This window comes from Coregonus lavaretus, assembly GCF_964263955.1.
Source record: "Coregonus lavaretus genome assembly, chromosome: 6".
Lineage (NCBI taxonomy): Eukaryota > Metazoa > Chordata > Actinopteri > Salmoniformes > Salmonidae > Coregonus > Coregonus lavaretus.
In genome coordinates this window covers 53,036,416-53,056,031 of record NC_139993.1, presented here as the reverse complement: position 1 = coordinate 53,056,031, position 19,616 = coordinate 53,036,416, and the positions used below count along the sequence as shown (strand labels likewise).

Sequence of the window (19,616 nt, the reverse complement as noted above, 5' to 3'; positions counted from 1 at the left end):
TAAGGTTGAGACTGAATTCACAGATGATCTCTGCCCTGGGTTTTGGCTTGGTTTGGTTTGATGCCCAATAGAAGAGGTTGTAGAAAAGAAGCACACAGGATGTACTGTACATGGTAGAGACAGATATTAGAGCAATGAACCATTACATCAGTCTGTGAAAGCATTTTCTGCAGATAAATGAAAAGGAATGGGCTGTAATATGAGCTGATAATATACACCATGTGAATCACAGGAGTCTGAGAAATTCCAGTCATCTTACATTTTCCACATTCCTATAACCTTTCTCCTAGTGTGTACCATTTTGCTGTCAACTTTCTAAAATATTCACCAATAAAAAACATTCTACAGTCAATGAATCTATTGTGCTTGTTTTCATAAGCCAATACATCATGTAAAAATAGTGTATTGCATATCAATGGCTGATATACAGTGTACAAAACATTAGGAACAGCTTCCTAGTATTGAGTTGCACCCTCTTTTGCCCTCAGACCAGCCTCAATTCGTCAGGGCATGGACTACAAGGTTTCGAAAGTGTTACACAGGGATACTAGCCCATGTTGACGCCAATGCTTCCCACAGTTGTGTTAAGTTGGCTGGTTGTCCTTTGGGTGGTGGACCATCTTTATACACACCGGAAACTGTTGAGCTTGAAAAACCCAGCAGCATTGCAGTTCTTGACACACTCAAACCGGAGCACCTGACACCTATTACCATACCCCGTTCAAAGGCACTTCAATCTTTTGTCTTGCCCATTCACCCTCTGAATGGCACATACACAATCCATGTCTCTGTTGTCTCAAGGCTTTAAAATAATGATTTAACCTGTCCCTTCCCCTTCATCTACACTGATTGAAGTGGATTTAACAAGTGACATCAATAAGGGATAATAGCTTTCACCTGGATTCTCCTTGTCAGTCTCATGGAAAGAGCAGGTGTTTCTAATGTTTTGTACACTCCAGTGCATCTTGTAGGAGCATGTGGCTACCTCATCTAGGGATGGATTTCACTCTTTTAGTAAGACAAGCTAAGCAAAACTTTGTCCATTAAGTTTACAACAAATTGTAATTTACAGTTGTTCCCAACATGCCCTTTACATGTGTTGATACCCAGAGAGAGAGAGAGACAAGAGGAGTTCAAGTTCACCAAAAGCTCTTTATTATTAACCATGTGACAAACTGCAGCAGGGGACGGACTGGGAACATGGCCAAGTCCCAAATGACACATTATTCTCTATATAGTGCACTACTTTTGACCAGGGCCTATAGCAGGGTTCTTCAATTCCAGTCCTGGAGGGCCGAAACACCTCTGTTTTTCATCCTCTCCTTCTAATCAGGGGATAATTCAGACCTGGGACACCAGGTGAGTGCAATTAACTACCAGGTAGAAATAAAAAACAGAGAACCCTGGCCTATAGAGTTCTGGTCCAAAGTAATGCACTATAAAGAGAATAGGGTGCCATGTGGGACGGGCCCAATGACGAGGAAGAGGGTGGAATCAGATCTTGTTGAAAGCTGCTACGTCGACACTCTGGACCTGCAGAACAAGAGAATAGAGAACATTCATCAAGATAAACTACGCAACAGTCTCCAACCGTCTCTCATTTGGGTAAGATAACCTGTACAAGAACATGCAGTATAGCATACTGTCAAAGGTGCGTGTGTATGAATCATGTCTGTACTCACGTAGTCCTCGAACTTGGTGATCTCCTCCTCTAGCAGGTCTGTCCCCACCTTGTCGTCCTCGACAACACACTGGATCTGTAGCTTCCTGATACCGTAACCCACGGGAACCATCTTAGACTGACCCCACAGCAGACCGTCAGCTACAACAGACCTCACACACTCCTCCAGCTTAGCCATGTCTGTCTCATCATCCCACTGAGAGAGCGAGAGCAGAGAGAGGGGAAGGTGGAGAGAGAGGGGGAGGGAAGGGGGAAGAACATAACCAGGAGACAGGAAGGCAGATATTAATGTCATGAACACACACTGGAATTTACAAATATACCATCATAAATATTTATCAAATACTGTAAAGTGATGGAGAGCACATTAGGAAGAGTGGGTGGGAACTGTGACATACAGGCTTGACGTCTAATAGGATAGAGGACTTTGCGATGAGGGTGGGTTTCTTGGCCTTCTTCTCTGTATACTCTTTCAGCCTCTGCTCTTTGATTCGCTCGGCCTCCGCATCCTCCTCTTCATCACTGCCAAACAGGTCCATATCATCATCTTCATCCTCCACCGGGGAACTGGTCTTCTTCTGCTGGACGGATGTGCCCTGAGGAGGTGAGGAGTAGACCAATAATATAAGACAAATATATCACACCACACAGGACCAGCGTGAGAGGGGCTTACATTTGTACAGGGTGCTGCAGGGACGGAGGCTGCAGCTGGCGACTGGGATTTCTCCAGGACCGCTACCCGACACTCCAACTTAGACAGAGCCGACCGCAGGTCCTCCACCACTGACAAAGGCACACAGGGGAAAGAGAGTCAGTAAGACCACATGGAAGGAAGCACACACGCACCTTTGAGTAAGATACACAGACGCCACACACACATACCTTGGTGCAGACTGTGGTTCTCTAGCTCCAGGATCTTGATCTGTGTGACGAGTTCCCCTTGATCTCCTGTCCCATTAGCTGCACTCTGAACACACACACGAAAGTTAGCATGTCATTGTAAGCGAATCACCAGCGACCTCTACTGGCCAAACCCAGGTAACATGATCAGTTAAATTGAGGACACAATAGGGTGAACAACACAGTTATGTCACATGTTGTGTTCATAAATGAATACAGCTACAGGCAGAGAGAATAGACAATGAATGACAGCTACAATTGCAGCTCATGCAATGCTCCTCCCACTCAGGAAGAAAGTGTGGAAAGGATGGGCATTTTAAATGATTTAACTATTCGAATAATAAACAAATAAAAATGTGGATATCCAGAGTCAACATAAAAAATAAAAAAAATACTACTCTTGACCAATTAGAAATACGCAAAATGCCACAAAAGCAGACAGTGTGCTGTTTTCAGACCTCTCACTGTTGCCGTTAGCCTAGGCTGATGTTCACCATCATGGAACTGATTCTGTTTAAAAAAAGGTTCTGGTGAGTGTTTCACATTGATCTGTGTAAGGTCCTGTGGAACCTCCGTTGGTGCGCGCCTATAGGGTAATTGCCATTTGAAGTGGGGAAAATAGCATACCCTTGTCAGGGCTGACCGGAGGGCTAAATGCACTATGATAGTAAAATGCCTTTTCATGTAAAACCCAACCCATAGCCCACGAGATAGAAAATGAGCTTGAAAATAAAACAATCACTTTGTACATCCTCAGATCTGTAGGCTAAATAAACAATGGACTGTCAAAGCCACATGACATCTGAAGCAGCAGTAGCTCAATGCGCTGTACACTACATTCTAGCTAAAGTGTATCGTTTTATTAAATGAAGCACCGACAAATTAATTCAGACAAAGCTTTTTCCATTCTTTTTTTTGTTGTGCTTTTTCATAGGCCTACATTTTTCTGGGACAAATGAAGTGTTAGAATACAAAACGTCCATTCGGATATCCTATTAACATTGCCCATCCCTAGTCTGTGGTCTTGGTGATGATCAGTGGAGTTTTCAGTCGACTCTTCTAACATTCTACAGAGAAGTGTCCAAATATAAGAAGCCTGACACTGACCAATCACAACTCTTCAAAAAATTAATAATAATACACAAACACAGGCGTCCATCTTAGCAGCACCTAGAGAGAGTAAGCTCAGAAAAGGGTGGACAGGGACAGAGACAGAGAGAAGCATACCCATCATACAAGGAGAATGAGGTGGATAGGGGTGAAAGGACGGTCAGGGTGGGTGGCCAGAAAAAGGGTTTGTGTGAGTGTCACATTGCTCTCAGTAAGGGGTAGCTAGCTACTGTCACACAGGGTGGGACACTTACAGAATAGTGGTTCTGGGGTTGAGCAGAGCCTCTGCTAGGTAACAGTGAATTCTTCAGCTGTAGGGTTGGGAGGGATGGAAGGAAGGAGGGGAGGTAGGATGGAGGGAAGGTAGGATGGAGGGAAGGTAGGATGGAAGGAGGGAGAGAGTTGAATTAGGTTGAAGGTGCTGAGGGGACAGTGGTTGAAAGGAAACAGAGCTACAGGAGGGCTCAGGCAGAGGTATACACAGGACTGGTCTACAGGAGGGATCAGGCAGAGGTATACACAGGACTGGTCTACAGGAGGGCTCAGGCAGAGGTATACACAGGACTGGTCTACAGGAGGGCTCAGGCAGAGGTATACACAGGACTGGTCTACAAGAGGGCTCAGGCAGAGGTATACAGAGGACTGGTCTACAGGGGAATTGGCAGACGAATGAAGTGTTAGTCAGTCATGCAAACCCACACACACACACACACACACACACACAAGGCTTAAACCAGCGTTACAAGCCACAATATGCTACTGAAACATGCAGGTATGGCTAGAGCAGGAATGGCTAGGGCTGAAATGAAACACAGACAAAGACACTTGTGACGGCTCGTGAAATCACACTTTTGGATTTCCTGTTCGCTAAAAAAGAGCATGAAAATCAAACACACCCGTTTGTTCTCTAAGTGAAAGTGATAGGCCTGGGTTGTGTTCACTAGAAACCAAAAGGAAGAAAACAAACTGAAATGGGGCACGATTACCTGAACTTGTCCAATAAGAAACTCTCATTTTTGTTGAAAAACGATTTCTGTTGCGTGCACTAATGAATATGACCCAGGGTATTCAAGGATCTTGTCAGCAGCTCAGGGTCAACATAAACACGCCTAGCTAGTCAAACAGAATGTTGCTGTGAAACAGTCTTAGCTGGGTCGTCAGATATGGCCAGTTCAGAAAGGTTTGTTTATACAGTACCAGTCAAAAGTTTGGACACACCTACTCATTCCAGGGTTTTTCCATATTTTTACTATTTTCTACATTGTAGAATATTAGTTAAGACATCAAAACTATGAAATAACACATATGGAATCATGTAGTAACCAAAAAAGTTAACCTCTTAAGGATAAGACCCATTTTTTTCAATTTTCGCCTAAAATGACATACCCAAATCTAACTGCCTGTAGCTCAGGACCTGAAGCAAGGAGATGCATATTCTTGATACCATTTGAAAGAAAACACTGAGGTTTGTGGAAATGGGAAATTAATGTAGGAGAATATAACACATTAGATCTGGTAAAAGATAATACAAACAAAAAAACATGCGTTCTTTTTTTTTTGGTTCCATCATCTTTGAAATGCAAGAGAAAGGCCACAATATATTATTGCAGTTTAGGCATAATTTAGATTTTGGCCTCTAGATGGCAGCAGTGTGTGTTGGCAGCAATGTGTGTGCAAAGTTTCAGATTGATCCAGTGAAGCATTGCAATACTGGACTATGTTGTATCAAGTCTGCCCAAATGTGCCGAATTGGTCAATTGATACATTTTCAAGTACATAACTATAGAGAATATACAAAAATGATACGGTAATACAAAATGTAAGTTTACACACTCCCAGGAATGTCATACATGATGGATCATTAGCTTATACACTAACTTTCACACATCTAGATGGCCGGGCGGGGTGGGTGTGGAGCCAGAGACAGCAGGGGTTCAAACTATAGAACCCAGTTCCTACATTTGAATATAATAATGGATTTGATCAAACAAAACTATGCTACATCTCATCTCTGGGACCCTTAGGAAGACAAATCAGAGCAAGATTACTGAATGTAAGTACATTATTTACCTTCAGAGGTGAATGTATCAAACCAGTTGCTGTGATAAGTTTTGTTGTTGTGCACTCTCCTCAAACAATAGCATGGTATATTTTCACTGTAATAGCTACTGTAAATTGGACAGTGCAGTTAGAATAACAAGAATGTAAGCTTTCTGCCCATATAAGACATGTCTATGTCCTGGAAAGTTTGCTGTTACTTAAAACAGTCATGCTAATCACATTAGCACACGTTAGCTCAACAGTGGAATTTATTTCCTTCTTAATGCGTTTGAGCCAATCAGTTGTGTTGTGACAAGGTAGGGGGGGTATACAGAAGATAGCCCTATTTGGTAAAAGACCAAGTCTATATTATGGCAAGAACAGCTGAAATAAGCAAAGAGAAACGACAGTCCATCATTACTTTAAGACATGAAGGTCAGTCAATACGGAACATTAAGAACTTTGAAAGTTTCTTCAAGTGCAGTCGCAAAAACCATCAAGCGCTATAATGAAACTGGCTCTCATGAGGACCGCCACAGGAATGGAAGACCCAGAGTTACCTCTGCTGCAGAGGATAAGTTCATTAGCTTTACCAGTCCAAATTTCCAAATTTGAGATTTTTCCAAATTTGAGATTTTTGGTTCCAACCGCCGTGTCTTTGTGAGAGGCGGTGTGGTTGAACGGATCATCTCTGCATATGTATTTCCCACCGTAAAGCATGGAGGTGGTGGTGTTATGGTGTGGGGGTGCTTTGCTGGTGACACTGTGTGATTTATTTAGAATTCAAGGCACACTTAACCAGCATGGCTACCACAGCATTCTGCAGCAATACGGCATCCCATCTGGTTTGGCCTTAGTAGGACTATAATTTGTTTTTCAACAAGACAATGACCCAACACACCTCCAGGCTGTGTAAGGGCTATTTTCCCAAGAAGGAGAGTGATGATTGCTGCATCAGATGACCTGGCCTCCACAATCCCCCGACCTCAACCCAATTGAGATGGTTTTGGATGAGTCGGTTGGCAGAGTGAAGGAAAAGCAGCCAACAAGTGCTCAGCATTTTACATTTTAGTCATTTTAGCAGACACTCTTATCCAGAGCGACTTACAGTTAGTGAGTGCATACATTATTATTATTAATTTTTTTCCCATACTGGCCCCCCGTGGGAAACGAACCCACAACCCTGGCGTTGCAAGCGCCATGCTCTACCAACTGAGCTACACGGGACTACATATGTGGGAACTCCTTCAAGACTGTTGGAAAAGCATTCCAGGTGAAGCTGGTTGAGAGAATGCCAAGAGTGTGCAAAGCTGTCATCAAGGCAAAGGGTGGCTATTTGAAGAATCTGAAATATAAAATATATTTTGATTTGTTTAACACTTTTTTGGTTACTACATGATTCCATATGTGTTATTTCATAGTTTTGATGTCTTCACTATTATTATTATTATTATTCTACAATGTAGAAAATTGTAAAAATAAAGAAATACCCTTGAATGAGTAGGTGTGTCTAAACGTTTGACTGGTACTGTATGCATGTATGTATGTATGTACGTACGTATGTATGTACGTACGTACACACGGCTATTTCAGTGACAGGTGTATAAAATAGAGCACACAGCCATGCAATCTCCATAGACAAACATTGACAGTAGAATGGCCTTACTGAAGAGCTAAGTGACTTTCAACGTGGCACCGTCATAGGACGGCACCTTTCCAACAAGTCAGTTTCTGCCCTGCGAGAGCTGCCTTGGTCAACTGTAAGTGCTTTTATTGTGAAGTGGAAACGTCTAGGAGCAACAATGGCTCAGCCGCAAAGTGGTAGGCCACAAGCTCACAGAACGGGACCGCCGAATGCTGAAGCATGTAGCATGTAAAAATCATCGGCCCTCGGTTGCAACACTCACTATAGAGTTCCAAACTGCCTCTGGAAGCAACGTCAGCACAATAACTGTTCGTTGGGAGCTTCATGAAATGGGTTTCCATGGACGAGCAGCCGCACACAAGCCGAAGATCTCCATGTGCAATGCCAAGTGTCAGCTGGAGTGGAGTAAAACTCGCTGCCATTGGACTCTGGAGCAGTGGAAACACCTTCTCTGGAGTGATGAATCACGCTTCATCATCTGGCAGTCGGACAGACAAATCTGGGTTTGGCGGATGCCAGGAGAACGCTACCTGCCCCAATGCATAGTGCCAACTGTAACCTTTGTTGGAGGAGGAATAATGGTCTGGGGCTGTTTTTCATGGTTCGGGCTAGGCCCCTTAGTTCTAGTGAAGGGACATCTTAATGCTACAGCTTACAATGACATTCTAGACGATTCTGTGCTTCCAACTTTGTGGCAACAGTTTGGGGAAGGCCCTTTCCTGTTTCAGCATGACAATGCCCCAGCGCACAAAATGAGATCCATACAGAAATGGTTTGTCGAGATGGGTGTGGAAGAACTTGACCTCAACCCCATCGAACACCTTTGGGATGAATTGGAACGCCGACTGCGAGCCAGGCCTAATCACCCAACATCAGTGCCTGACCTCACTAATGCTCTGGTGGTCGAATGGAAGCAAGTCCCAGCAGCAATGTTCCAACATCTAGTGGAAAGCCTTCCCAGAAGAGTGGAGGCTGTTAAAGCAGCAAAGAGGGGATATATAAATATTTTATGTATCATTAAGGAAAATGTAGGGAGATGCCAAAGGTAAAATATAATAAACATGTTTGATATTTTATAATCCAGATGCATGCTTAAATAAGGAATATAGCCATGTAGTATATACACTATGTTTTAAATGAATGCATGTGCTCTTTCACAAAAGCTCTTAACCTATAACCCATATACTTATTATGGACACAGTATGCTTTACATTAGTTCTTTTTTAAGAAGGGGCCTGAGCCACGCAGCCAATAGAATGATAAGATGAGAGGCTTCATATAGAAAAAAGCATTCATGACCTTTTGGAGTGGACATTGTGTGACAGCTGGACGTTGAAAAAGGGTGGTGCAGAACTAAAATAAGTTAGGAATTTGCCATAAGGGGGTAACTGTATTTGCCATGTAAGCATGTTTGTGCATTTGTGTGTGTATAAAAGGGAGCGCTAAGCCAAAGCGACACAGTCGTTCCATGGAACTGCTCGGCTTTTGTTATTAGATAATAAAAGTCTAATTTTTGGATTCACAAGCTCCAGTTTGAGAGATATTTTTGAGTTGACTACTTTTGAGTCAAATATTTATACGACAGGGACCAATTCCATATTAATGCCCATGAATGAGATGTTCGACTAGCAGGTGTCCACATACATTTGGCCATGTGTGTGTGTGTGTGTGTGTGTGTGGGGGGGGGGGGGGGGTCTTTGACCATATAACACACTACAAAAGATGATCTACATTAAAAAGGTGATGATCTTACTTTCAGTGCAGCTTTAAAGCAGATAATGTGAGAGATGGGGTGTATGAAGGCTCAGATGTGCATTATATTACACTCACTCCTGCTAGGGACTTCTGGATGTTTTCTCTGGCCCGGGCTATGTCCTGCAGGATGCTGTTGGCTCCCAGCTCCTATAGTGTAAAGTACAGGGGACCAGGTCAGACACTGATGCGCACACACACATGACAGACTGGGGAGAGGATTCACACACAGATAAACTACCTACTTGTGCTGGGTGTGAGGTGCCATTCATGCGTTCGTAGAAATCTCTCTCTGCCTCATCGTAGCGAGGTTTATCAAACCAGATCTTCTCCTGGGCTAGGTAGTCTACTGCTGCACTCATGATGCTACAGAGAAGGAGAGGAGGCAGATGAGTGACAGAAGAGAGGGATCCAACGTTTAGTAATTCAGTGAAATCCCCCCCCCCCCCCCCATCATCCTTAGAAGTAGGATAAATCAGGGGCGCAACTTTCACTGGGGATGGGGGGGGGGGGAATTCACTGAACTGCACATTCTGAAATTGCATATTTGTCCCCCCCAGTTTTAGCATTGCATTGTGATACAAAAAGTGGTATCGGTGCGCTTTAGGACCATGTGGATGCCTCAGAGCGGTCAGGTAGGCTGTTTGGTGGTTTCAGACGGATGGATTTAGGACTGTGCAGACACCACAGAGCGTGCGAACAGAGGCAGCTGTTGTGCTTTTTCTCCGAGTTGTAAAAGCAAGCAGAGCAGAAACTGGCTACTCTTTATTTGACTGATATAGCTGGCAAGGTAACTGCTATTAGACTGAACAAAAAAATAGTATTTATTCCCAGTGCTGAGCTAGTAATGTAACTAACACGTAACATTAGCTAATGTTTCATCCCATCTTGACTGAAGTTCTGTCTGGAGTGAATGAACTAACGTTATCTAGCTAGTAGCTACCACAGCCAGTTCAGCTCTAGTCATCTGTCAGGTCACACTGCAGTATCTAAAAGCTGTTGTGTGTATGGAAATGTTTTGTAGCCTAAGTTTTGTCCTGTTTCAACAGAAGTAAATTAACTTGGCTCATTTTCACCTGTTGATATATCATTAGAGCTAGCCAAAAGTTGGCTAATGTTAGGTATTATCTTTGCCCCAATCCCAGTCAGTATAGCAATAACGTTATTGATCTGCCAGTTTCCCTAGCTAATTCCCTACTTGTCACACTGACACTGTATTCACAGCTCTACAGGCTTCACGGTCATGATGCACAGTCAGTACACAACACTATGCTCTTCATGTCTTAGCAGGATCAGATGGTGACAGGTGTCCCAGCAGGGTCAGACAGCCATGGAAGACCAGTCTACGGAGCTCAGGTGAATTTTGCAGTATAATATTTTAACAATCAGTGAATGGATACAAAGTTCCATCTTGAGTTGATGGGTAGGCTACAGTCTGGTATCTGGGAATAATGGTCATTTCAATTATTGAACCATTTATTCTATTCTTGGATAATATAATGTATAAATGTACACCAAGGTCATTCTTTGTCATGCCTCATCTGAGCAGGATCAGATGGTGACAGGGGTCTCATCAGGGTCAGGCAGACCGGGAAGATCTGTCTGTGACGGCGCTGAGGTGAACTTTTGCAGATACAACACTATTCTCTATGTGCAGCAAACACTGGACAAGCCTGAAGCTTCAAAGATTGAAACTATTTTAAGGTAGTCTGACAAAGTTGATTTACAAAACTGTATTAAGGGTTGATAGAGGGCGGCAGGTAGCTTAGTGGTTAAGAGCGTTGTGCCAGTAACCGAAAGGTCGCTGGTTCTAATCACCGAGCCGACTAGGTGAAAAATCTGTCGATGTGCCCTTGAGCAAGGCACTTAACCCTAATTGCTCCTGTAAGTCGCTCTGGATAAGAGCGTCTACTAAAATGTAAAATGTTTTCCCGATGACAAAACATGTAAAACAAAAATGTGAGGAAGACCTGGGAGACACTACTGATGAATTGATACAGATACGTTTAAATGCCCAGTCATGTTCACATACAGCGTATTCGGAAAGTATTCAGACACCTTGACTTTTTCCACTTTGTTACATTACAGCCTTACTCTAAAATGGATTTTTATTTTTATCTAACTACACACAATACCCCATAATGACAAAGCGAAAACAGGTTTAGAAATGTTGGCAAATATAAAACACTGAATTACCTTATTTACATAAGTATTCAGACACTTTGCTATGAGACTCGAAATTGAGCTCAGGTGCATCCGGTTTCAATTGATCATCCTTGAGATGTTTCTAGTCCACCTGTGGTAAATTCAATTAATTTGACATGATTTGGAAAAGGCACACACGTCTACATAAGGTCCCACAGTTGACAGTGAATGTCAGAGCAAAAAACAAGCCATGAGTTCGAAGGAATTGTCCGTAGAGCTCCGAGACAGGATTGTGTCGAGGCACAGATCTGGGGAAGGGTACCAAAAACGTTCTGCGGCATTGAAGATCCCCAAGAACACAGTGGCCTCCCTCCATCATTCTTAAATGGAAGAACTTTGGATCCACCAAGACTGTTCCTAGAGCTGGCCGCCCGGCCAAACTGAGCAATCGGGGGAGAAGGGCCTTGGTCAGGGAGGTGACCAAGAACCCGATGGTCACTCTGACAGAGCTTCAGAGTTCCTCTGTGGAGATGGGAGAACTTTCCAGAAAGACAACCATCTCTGCAGCACTCCACCAATCAGGCATTTATGGTAGAGTGGCCAGACGGAAGCCACTCCACAAAGGCACGACAGCCCGCTTGGAGTTTGCCAAAAGGCACCTAAAGACTTTCAGATCATGTGAAAGATTCTCTGGTCTGATGAAACCAAGATTTAACTCTTTGGCCTGAATGCCAAGCGTCATGTCACCATCCCTACGGTGAAGCATGGTGGTGGTAGCATCATGGTGTGAGGATGTTTTTCAGCGGCAGGTACTGGGAGACTAGTCAGGATCGAGGGAAAGATGAACGGAGCAAAGTACAGAGAGATCCTTGATGAAAACCTGCTCCAGAGCGCTCAGGACCTCAGACTGGGGCAAAGGTTCACCTTCCAACAGGACAATGACCCTAAGCGCACAGCCAAGACAACGCAGGAGTGGCTTCGGGACAATTCTCTAAATGTCCTTGAGTGGCCCAGCCAGAGCCTGGACTTCAACCCAATCGAACATCTCTAGAGAGACCTGAAAATAGCTGTGCAGTGACGCTCCCCATCCAACCTGACAAGAGCATGAGAGGATCTGCAGAGAAGAATGGGAGAAACGCCCCAAATACAGGTGTGCCACGCTTGTAGCGTCATACCCAAGAAGACTCGAGGCTGTAATCGCTGCCAAAAGGTGCTGAGTAAAGGGTCTGAATACTTATGTAAATGTAATATTTCCGTTTTTATTTTTAATACATTTGCAAACATTTCTAAAAAGCTGTTTTTGCTTTGTCATTATGGGGTATTGTGTGTAGATTGATGAACAAATCAATGCAATCCATTTTAGAATAAGGCTGTAATGTAACAAAATGTGGTAAAAAACCAAGGGGTTTGAATACTTTCTGAATGCAATGTAATCTCAGACATAAATTACTGCAGTTTAAGACCACCCTTCTCCCTGTTTTTGTTTGCTTGGAAACGTTGATAATGGAGACTTATCAGAAGAAAATGTAACCTAGTATTTATAGTGGCTTAGAAATGCATTGCCATTAATTGGAAGGTTGGTTATCCTCCCAAAATGTCACAATGGATGGCAGAAATGAGATTTTGTATCACTACATTTGATTTATTACAAGATTAAGGGTATACTGTGCAACTTTAATAAGGTCTGGATGCCTTATATGGAATACTGTACGACAAAAGGAGCTCTACAGTACTTTTAGGCATATGGTATGAATTACAGTGCCCTCCGTAATTATTCGGACAGTGAAGCATTTTTTCTTATTTTGCCTCTATACTCCAAAGTTTTGGATTTGAAATCAAACAATGACTATCAACTTAAAGTGCAGACTGTCAGCTTTTATTTGAGGGTATTTTCATCCATATCGGGGGAACCGTTTAGAAATTACAACACTTTTTGTACATAGTCTCCCACCCCCCACCCATTTTAGGGGAGCAAAAGTATTGGGACAATTTCACTTATGTGTATTAGAAAGTTGTAAAAAGTTATGTATTTGGTCCCACATTCATAGCACTCAATGACTACATGAAGCTTGTGACTCTACAAAATGTGTTGGATGCATTTGCTGTTTGTTTTGGTTGTTTCAGATGATTTTGTGCCCAATAGAAATGAAATTGTAAATAATGTATTGTGTCATTTTGGAGTCACTTTTATTGTAAATAAGAACATAATGTTTTTAAGCACTTCTACATTAATGTGGATGCTACCATGATTACGTATAATCCTGAATGAATCGTGAATAATGACGTGTGAGAAAGTTAGATGCACAAATATCATACCCCCAAGACAGGCCAACTCCTCACCATTACAATAACAGGGGAGGTTAGCATTTTTGGGGGGGGTATGATATGTGTTTCTATAACTTTCTCACTCATCATTATTCACAATTTATTCATGTAGAAGTGTTTAGAAACATATTCTATTCTTATTTATAATAAAAGTGACCACAAAATGACCCCAAAAGGGTTGTATTAGATTGTGTAGAAAAGCATGAAATGAGCATTAGAATGTCCAAAACATTCTGAGGGAGGACCCCCACCAGGTTATGTCCCCCCCCCCTTCTAAAACCAAAGTTGCGCCCCTGGGACAAATCTTTGAAGACCACCAACATTGAGTAAAATAAATAATCATGCAAGAAAACACAAATGAAAAGGGTAAAGCAAATAAAAAACAGACAAATGAGCAAACAAAAACACAGAAAACAAGTAAAGAAATAAAACAAATGAACCAATTCAAGAAAGAAAACGGCAATGAAAAGGAGAAAGAGTCAAATGAAGCTGGTTTTTTTTGTGGAGGTCCAGACTCCTGGGATGGGTCATACTTCTCCCTCAGAAGGCCGTTGCATGTGACCGGTGATGCTGGCGATGACGTTGCTGACGCCGCAGTATCTTCTTCCCCAAGAGCCCTCTCCTCTCTGTTGGCTACTGTTGACTCCACAGGTACATTCTGGTGATAACCGTAGAAACGTCTCTCTGCATCCTCGTAGCCTCCCCGGTCTAGCCACACCCTCTCACTGTCTGGATGCAGGAAGTACATGGCCACACCTTCCTCCTCTGTGATGTCAGCAGGTTCCTCCTCCTCCTGAATGGTGCGCAGAGAGTGGAAGACTTCGTCCTTCCCCTGTGAGACCATGGCTGCTTCTTCTAACACTTCCTCCTCTTCCATAAGACTCTGTGGGTGGTCTCCACTACCCCTTGAGGTTGAGGGAGCGTTAGGGTTGGTACGTGAGGTGGAGGCTCCACCAACCAGGTTGTTGCTGTTGGGAGAGCGGTTGTTGCCGCAGAGGCTCTGGTAGAAGGCGGCCTCGGCCCGGTCGTAGAGATGCTTCTCCAGCCACACGCCCCTCAGCAGCTCCATGGGGAGACGGGGCAGCCCGTTCACCAGCTGGCCAGGGGCCTGGGCCGAGGTCAGTGGAGAGGCCGCCGGCGGGGTATGGGCCAGGGACAGGTAACCCTCGTCTGGTGTGGCGGCGCTGTTGGCGGGCAGGGCCAGGAAGTCTGAGGCTGCTGGCTGCAGGGGCTCTGCAACAACCCAATGCTCTTCAGCTACTATGGCTGGAAGGGTGGTGGGGTGGCTCGGGGCAGGGGGTGAGGGTGGAGGGGAGGTGGGGTGGTTGTCAGCAGCCAGGGCAGGGGGCGAGGGTGAGCTGCTGGGCCGTGTCTTTGCCCAGTTGGCAGAGCGTGTCAACCAGCAGTGATACAGACTCTCAGCCTGCTCATACACACTGCGGTCAAACCACACAGATCCACACTCAGACCGCATGCCGAGCAGGACCGTGCTGGGGGTGTCAGGGACAGGGGCATGGCTACCGTCCCCCTGGCCAGGTGGTGGAGGCGGATGCATCTCCACGGCAACGGATGCTGGGCGGTTGTCAGGTTGAGTGGAGCGTTTCCGACGGCGACGGCTCTTACCACTACGCTTCCGGTTGCCGTCTCCGTTCACGCTGCTGCTCTCTGGGGAGGACAAAGCGACACCACCCCCATTCCTCTGGCCCCCCTCTACTGCCACCTCATTGGTACAGTCCACCTGGCAGCGGCTGGGAGGGAGATCAGGATCAGACTGATCCATTGCTGAACACGGGGGGTTCCGCTGAGGCATCATCTTTGATCCGAAGCAGAGAAAGAGAGAGACAGAGTGACAGGGACAGGCTAGAGGGTTAGTTACACAGAGAGAAGTTTAGAGAGAGAGAAATTGATCCATTGGACTCTGCCATTTTTACTTTGTACGTTAAACTGAGCTAAGAGAATTCAATGGATCAATCCCAGAATGCATTGAGGCATGCAGGAAAGGAAGAGAAAGGAAAAGAACGGACAAAGAGCCAGATCCAGCAGACCAACGGCGGATGAATGATGAACTGAACGATGGATGATGTCCACTTCACCGGTTGTGTTCGAAGAGCACAAACAGGAGAAAACATCTTCAGTGTTCACCAAGTAGTATAGGCTAGTGCCTCCATTTCACAAGTTTTACTCATATTTCATGCCTTCTGAACACAACCCCTCATGTCCAATGTTATATTCTGGAGTTCTTGGGATTCTCATACTTCGGACGGTAGCCCATAGTAGATGTCTCTGGACAAACGGCCTCTATTCAGGTCCACGTATATAGTCTTTATATGGCAACCAATAGATGCCATCATGGCCAACTAAAGAACTACGCTAATGAAAACGTATTCAAGACAATCACAAGGACAATCATAAGCAAATGCCAATAATGACAGCATTTACTACCGTTCAAAAGTTTGGGGTCACTTACAATTTTTTAGTCCATTAAAATAACATTGAATTGATCAGAAATACAGTGTAGACATTGTTAATGTTGTAAATGGCTATTGTAGCTGGAAACGGCTGATTTTTAATGGAATATCTACATAGGCTTACAGAGGTCCATTATCAGCAACCATCAGGCCTGTGTTCCAATGGCACATTGTGTTTGCTAATCCAAGTTTATCATTTTAAAAGGCTAATTGATCATTAGAAAACCCTTTTGCAATTATGTTAGCACAGCTGAAAACTGTTGTGCTGATTAAAGAAGCAATAAAACTGGCCTTCTTGGGACTAGTTGAGTATCTGGAGCATCAGCAATTGTGGGTTCGATTACAGGCTCAAAATGGGCAGAAACAAATAACTTTCTTCTGAAACTCGTCAGTCTATTCTTGTTCTGAGAAATGAAGGCTATTCCATGCGAGAAATTGCCAAGAAACTGAAGATCTCGTACAATGCTGTGTACTACTCCCTTCACAGAACAGCGCAAATTGGCTCTAACCAGAATGGAAAGAGGAGTGGGAGGCCCCGGTGCACAACTGAGCAAGAGGACAAATACATTAGTGTCTAGTTTGAGAAACAGACGCCTCACAGGTCCTCAACTGGCAGCTTCATTAAATAGTACCCGCAAAACACCAGTCTCAACGTCAACAGTGAAGAGGCGACTCCGGGATGCTGACTTTCTAGGCAGAGTTGCAAAGAAAAAGCCATATCTCAGACTGGCCAATAAAAAGATAAGATGAAGATGGGCAGTCTGAGATATGGCTTTTTATTTTAATGGACAAAAATGTTTACTTTTCTTTCAAAAACAAGGACATTTGTAAGTGACCCCAAACTTTTGAACAGTAGTGTATATCAAAGTATGCATATTCTGCATGCAAACTGAAAAAGTTGCTCCATAACCTTAAAAGGGCATTAAATAAAATATGATCACTCAGCAAAGTTACTGAGGGGCGTTGTTGAATGAATGGCGTGTCGTGATAACAGTAACAGTCCTGGAATGCTCAATCAGAACTAATGCAGGTAGGACCAACCTCAATGTTGAGCGTCCCAAGTGGCACGCTATTCCGTTTATAGTCCTTTAGGGCTCTGGTCAAAAGTAGTGTACTATAAAGGGAATAGGGTGCAATTTGGGACGAATCCTGTATGTTCTGTGTATACATCATAGAAATAGAATTCTAGATTCTATACAGTAGATTACACAACATAACCTGCCACAGCAAAGACTTCTGAGTCATTAGCAGTCCAGGATGAAGCTGTGGTTTTGATGGCAAGCAAATCATGCATAATTGATGATTCATACCATAGCATAACATTGTGAAACAGGAAATACATTTCCTTATACCCATCTAGATGTGTTTTTTCCCCCAATCGTTTTTTAGTACTACTAATAAAAACAACTTGGCTGTAGGCTACTATTGCTGAGCCATGTGCTTTAAATCCTATTAAAATATATATTTGAGATTATTTTGATTGTTAGAATTATTCACATCTTGATAGTTGGCTGTTAAGAAAATGATTTCCTGCATGATAGGTGTGTAAAACACCCTATAGTTGGCCTAGATATAAAAATATATATGTAACTCACCTTCCTTGGTGAGTGTGAGACCAAACAACTTTCGTGATTAGAATGCGCAACACGTTCTTTTCATTCATTCAGCCGCGAGCCATGAACAAACAAACAAACAAACATTATAATACTGCATTCCTGACCTACCGGAAAATCAACACCTTTGGGGAAAAGGCTACAACATAGGAGTGTACAGTAGGCCTACATACAAAGTGTGACAGCGTCAATAATTGGCTAAACGTGCCTTGGGTTCTTCGTGGCACATTCGGATTGGGGCCGTGGGGGTGGCTGACTATTTTAAGACTGCGTCATTGCAACCAAAACGTTTATATTTTTGTGTCATTCAATTAATAATCAATAACCAAAGCCACATTTTACTAGACGTATGACAAAGAAGGACTAATGTAATAGGCTACCCGCTTCTCCAATTCTTAAGAGCATATAACAAGGGGTCAGAGGCATAATTTTGAGGTTGTCATTTAAGACAGTGATAAGAAACACATTATCAACAGCGGTGTTATTCCTTTGATGGCCATGTTATAATGTAACAATTTAACGTCACCGGCTCGCTCTGTCGTTGAGACATCTTCCGTCACTCTCAAGACATCGAGGTAGGTGGTGCATCGAGGTAGGTGGTGCCACTGCCAAATTGAAGACTTTGTAAACTAAAACATTTTAGCCAACCGTCTAGATCCATTAGCAATGAATTATCTTTATTTTTCCTGAATATCTCAGCTTCTGTTGATATTCATATTTAGCCGGTCGGCCCCGGCTTGGGCTGTCATTGTTGTCGGACATTTCTCTCTTCTTAACGTTAACTGTTCACATTAGCTCTCCCTCACACCAAACAATTTGACTAGCGACTACCATGTTCATTCCCCGGCTGGAAAAGCGAGCGGTCAGTTACTTACTATTCTGTATTTCGGTTGTTAACGGGTCCGGTGTTCCTCGTGTGCTTGTTCAGCTAGGAGCCTAGAACAGAAAGGGGGAAGAGTGGGAAAATAGAATAGGCGTCCACCGAAGGTGTGGGGGGGACCACGGGAAAGGGCCCTGTTCTTTTAAACGCCGGGTTGTTGTACGGTTGATTTACAAATTATCCTACTGAAAATAATATTTTAGGATTATAATATTATGAAAGTCTGGAACGGTGTGTTGTCATAATTGAGCTTTTATTCATCATTTGTCCAATCAGTTTTTCTCCAGGATTGGTATACTCCAATTCAACACGCACTCCGCTTGCTCATGACAGAATAAGGAACTGATTAATAAAACGTAATTTCTTCAGCCAGCAGGGGTCACTGTTTGCAACTTGATTTCAGAGACTTTCACACTGATTTTTTTGTTCAATATTTGTCTGGAATAAAACATTATTCGGATAGTCTTCAAATTAAATAAATAACAAATGCAGAAAAACTAAGGAAGGTGTATTGTATGTAACATATTTAACTTGATAGGCTACACTTTAGTAGCATGGAAACAAACTTTTAGTCCATTAAAGTACTGTATCACTCAAATACATTTTAAGTAATTTGCAATATCATACTATGTGCAGGCTCCCTGAATTAAGGACCCTCTGAATTAAGATAGTGCGAATGTCCAGTACCTACATTTTAAACTTAGTTAAGGTATAACTCATTTAATCCTTCAGCACACATTTAAAATATTTAATCAAACAAAAGACATCTATGGTTCCTAGTAAATCCTTGTTTTTAGTAACATGTATTTTGGTTTATACTATAGATTTTCTCTCTGCTTAGCACCATCTAGATATTTCCTTGTTTGTCATCTTGGCATCCTGACATTCATACAGGGATACATTTTGATTGATTAGGAACCATGGGTCGAGTCCCTAAACGTAACATATCTCCCATCTTCAACCCTCTTCAACTCATCACAGTCCTCCTGATCACAACCAATGAATGAAGGTTTGGGTCAATTATATTTCTATTGACTGAATAGAAATGGTATTTACC

The 19,616-nt window shown here is 43.2% G+C and overlaps 1 protein-coding gene across 1 annotated transcript; it reads right to left on the bottom strand.

Moving 5' to 3' along the window:
- Nucleotides 1-1,132: 1,132 nt before the first annotated feature.
- On the bottom strand, nucleotides 1,133-18,957 carry LOC311130508 (elongation factor 1-delta-like). Its single transcript, XM_084163266.1, has 8 exons — nucleotides 18,555-18,957; nucleotides 9,374-9,494; nucleotides 9,207-9,278; nucleotides 2,564-2,648; nucleotides 2,355-2,464; nucleotides 2,080-2,277; nucleotides 1,683-1,877; nucleotides 1,133-1,533 (listed from the first exon to the last, which is right to left on the bottom strand). The coding sequence occupies exons 2-8, from the start codon at nucleotides 9,488-9,490 to the stop codon at nucleotides 1,495-1,497; spliced, it is 816 nt and encodes a 271-aa protein (XP_084019392.1). The 5' UTR covers nucleotides 9,491-9,494; nucleotides 18,555-18,957; the 3' UTR covers nucleotides 1,133-1,494.
- Nucleotides 18,958-19,616: the final 659 nt, after the last annotated feature.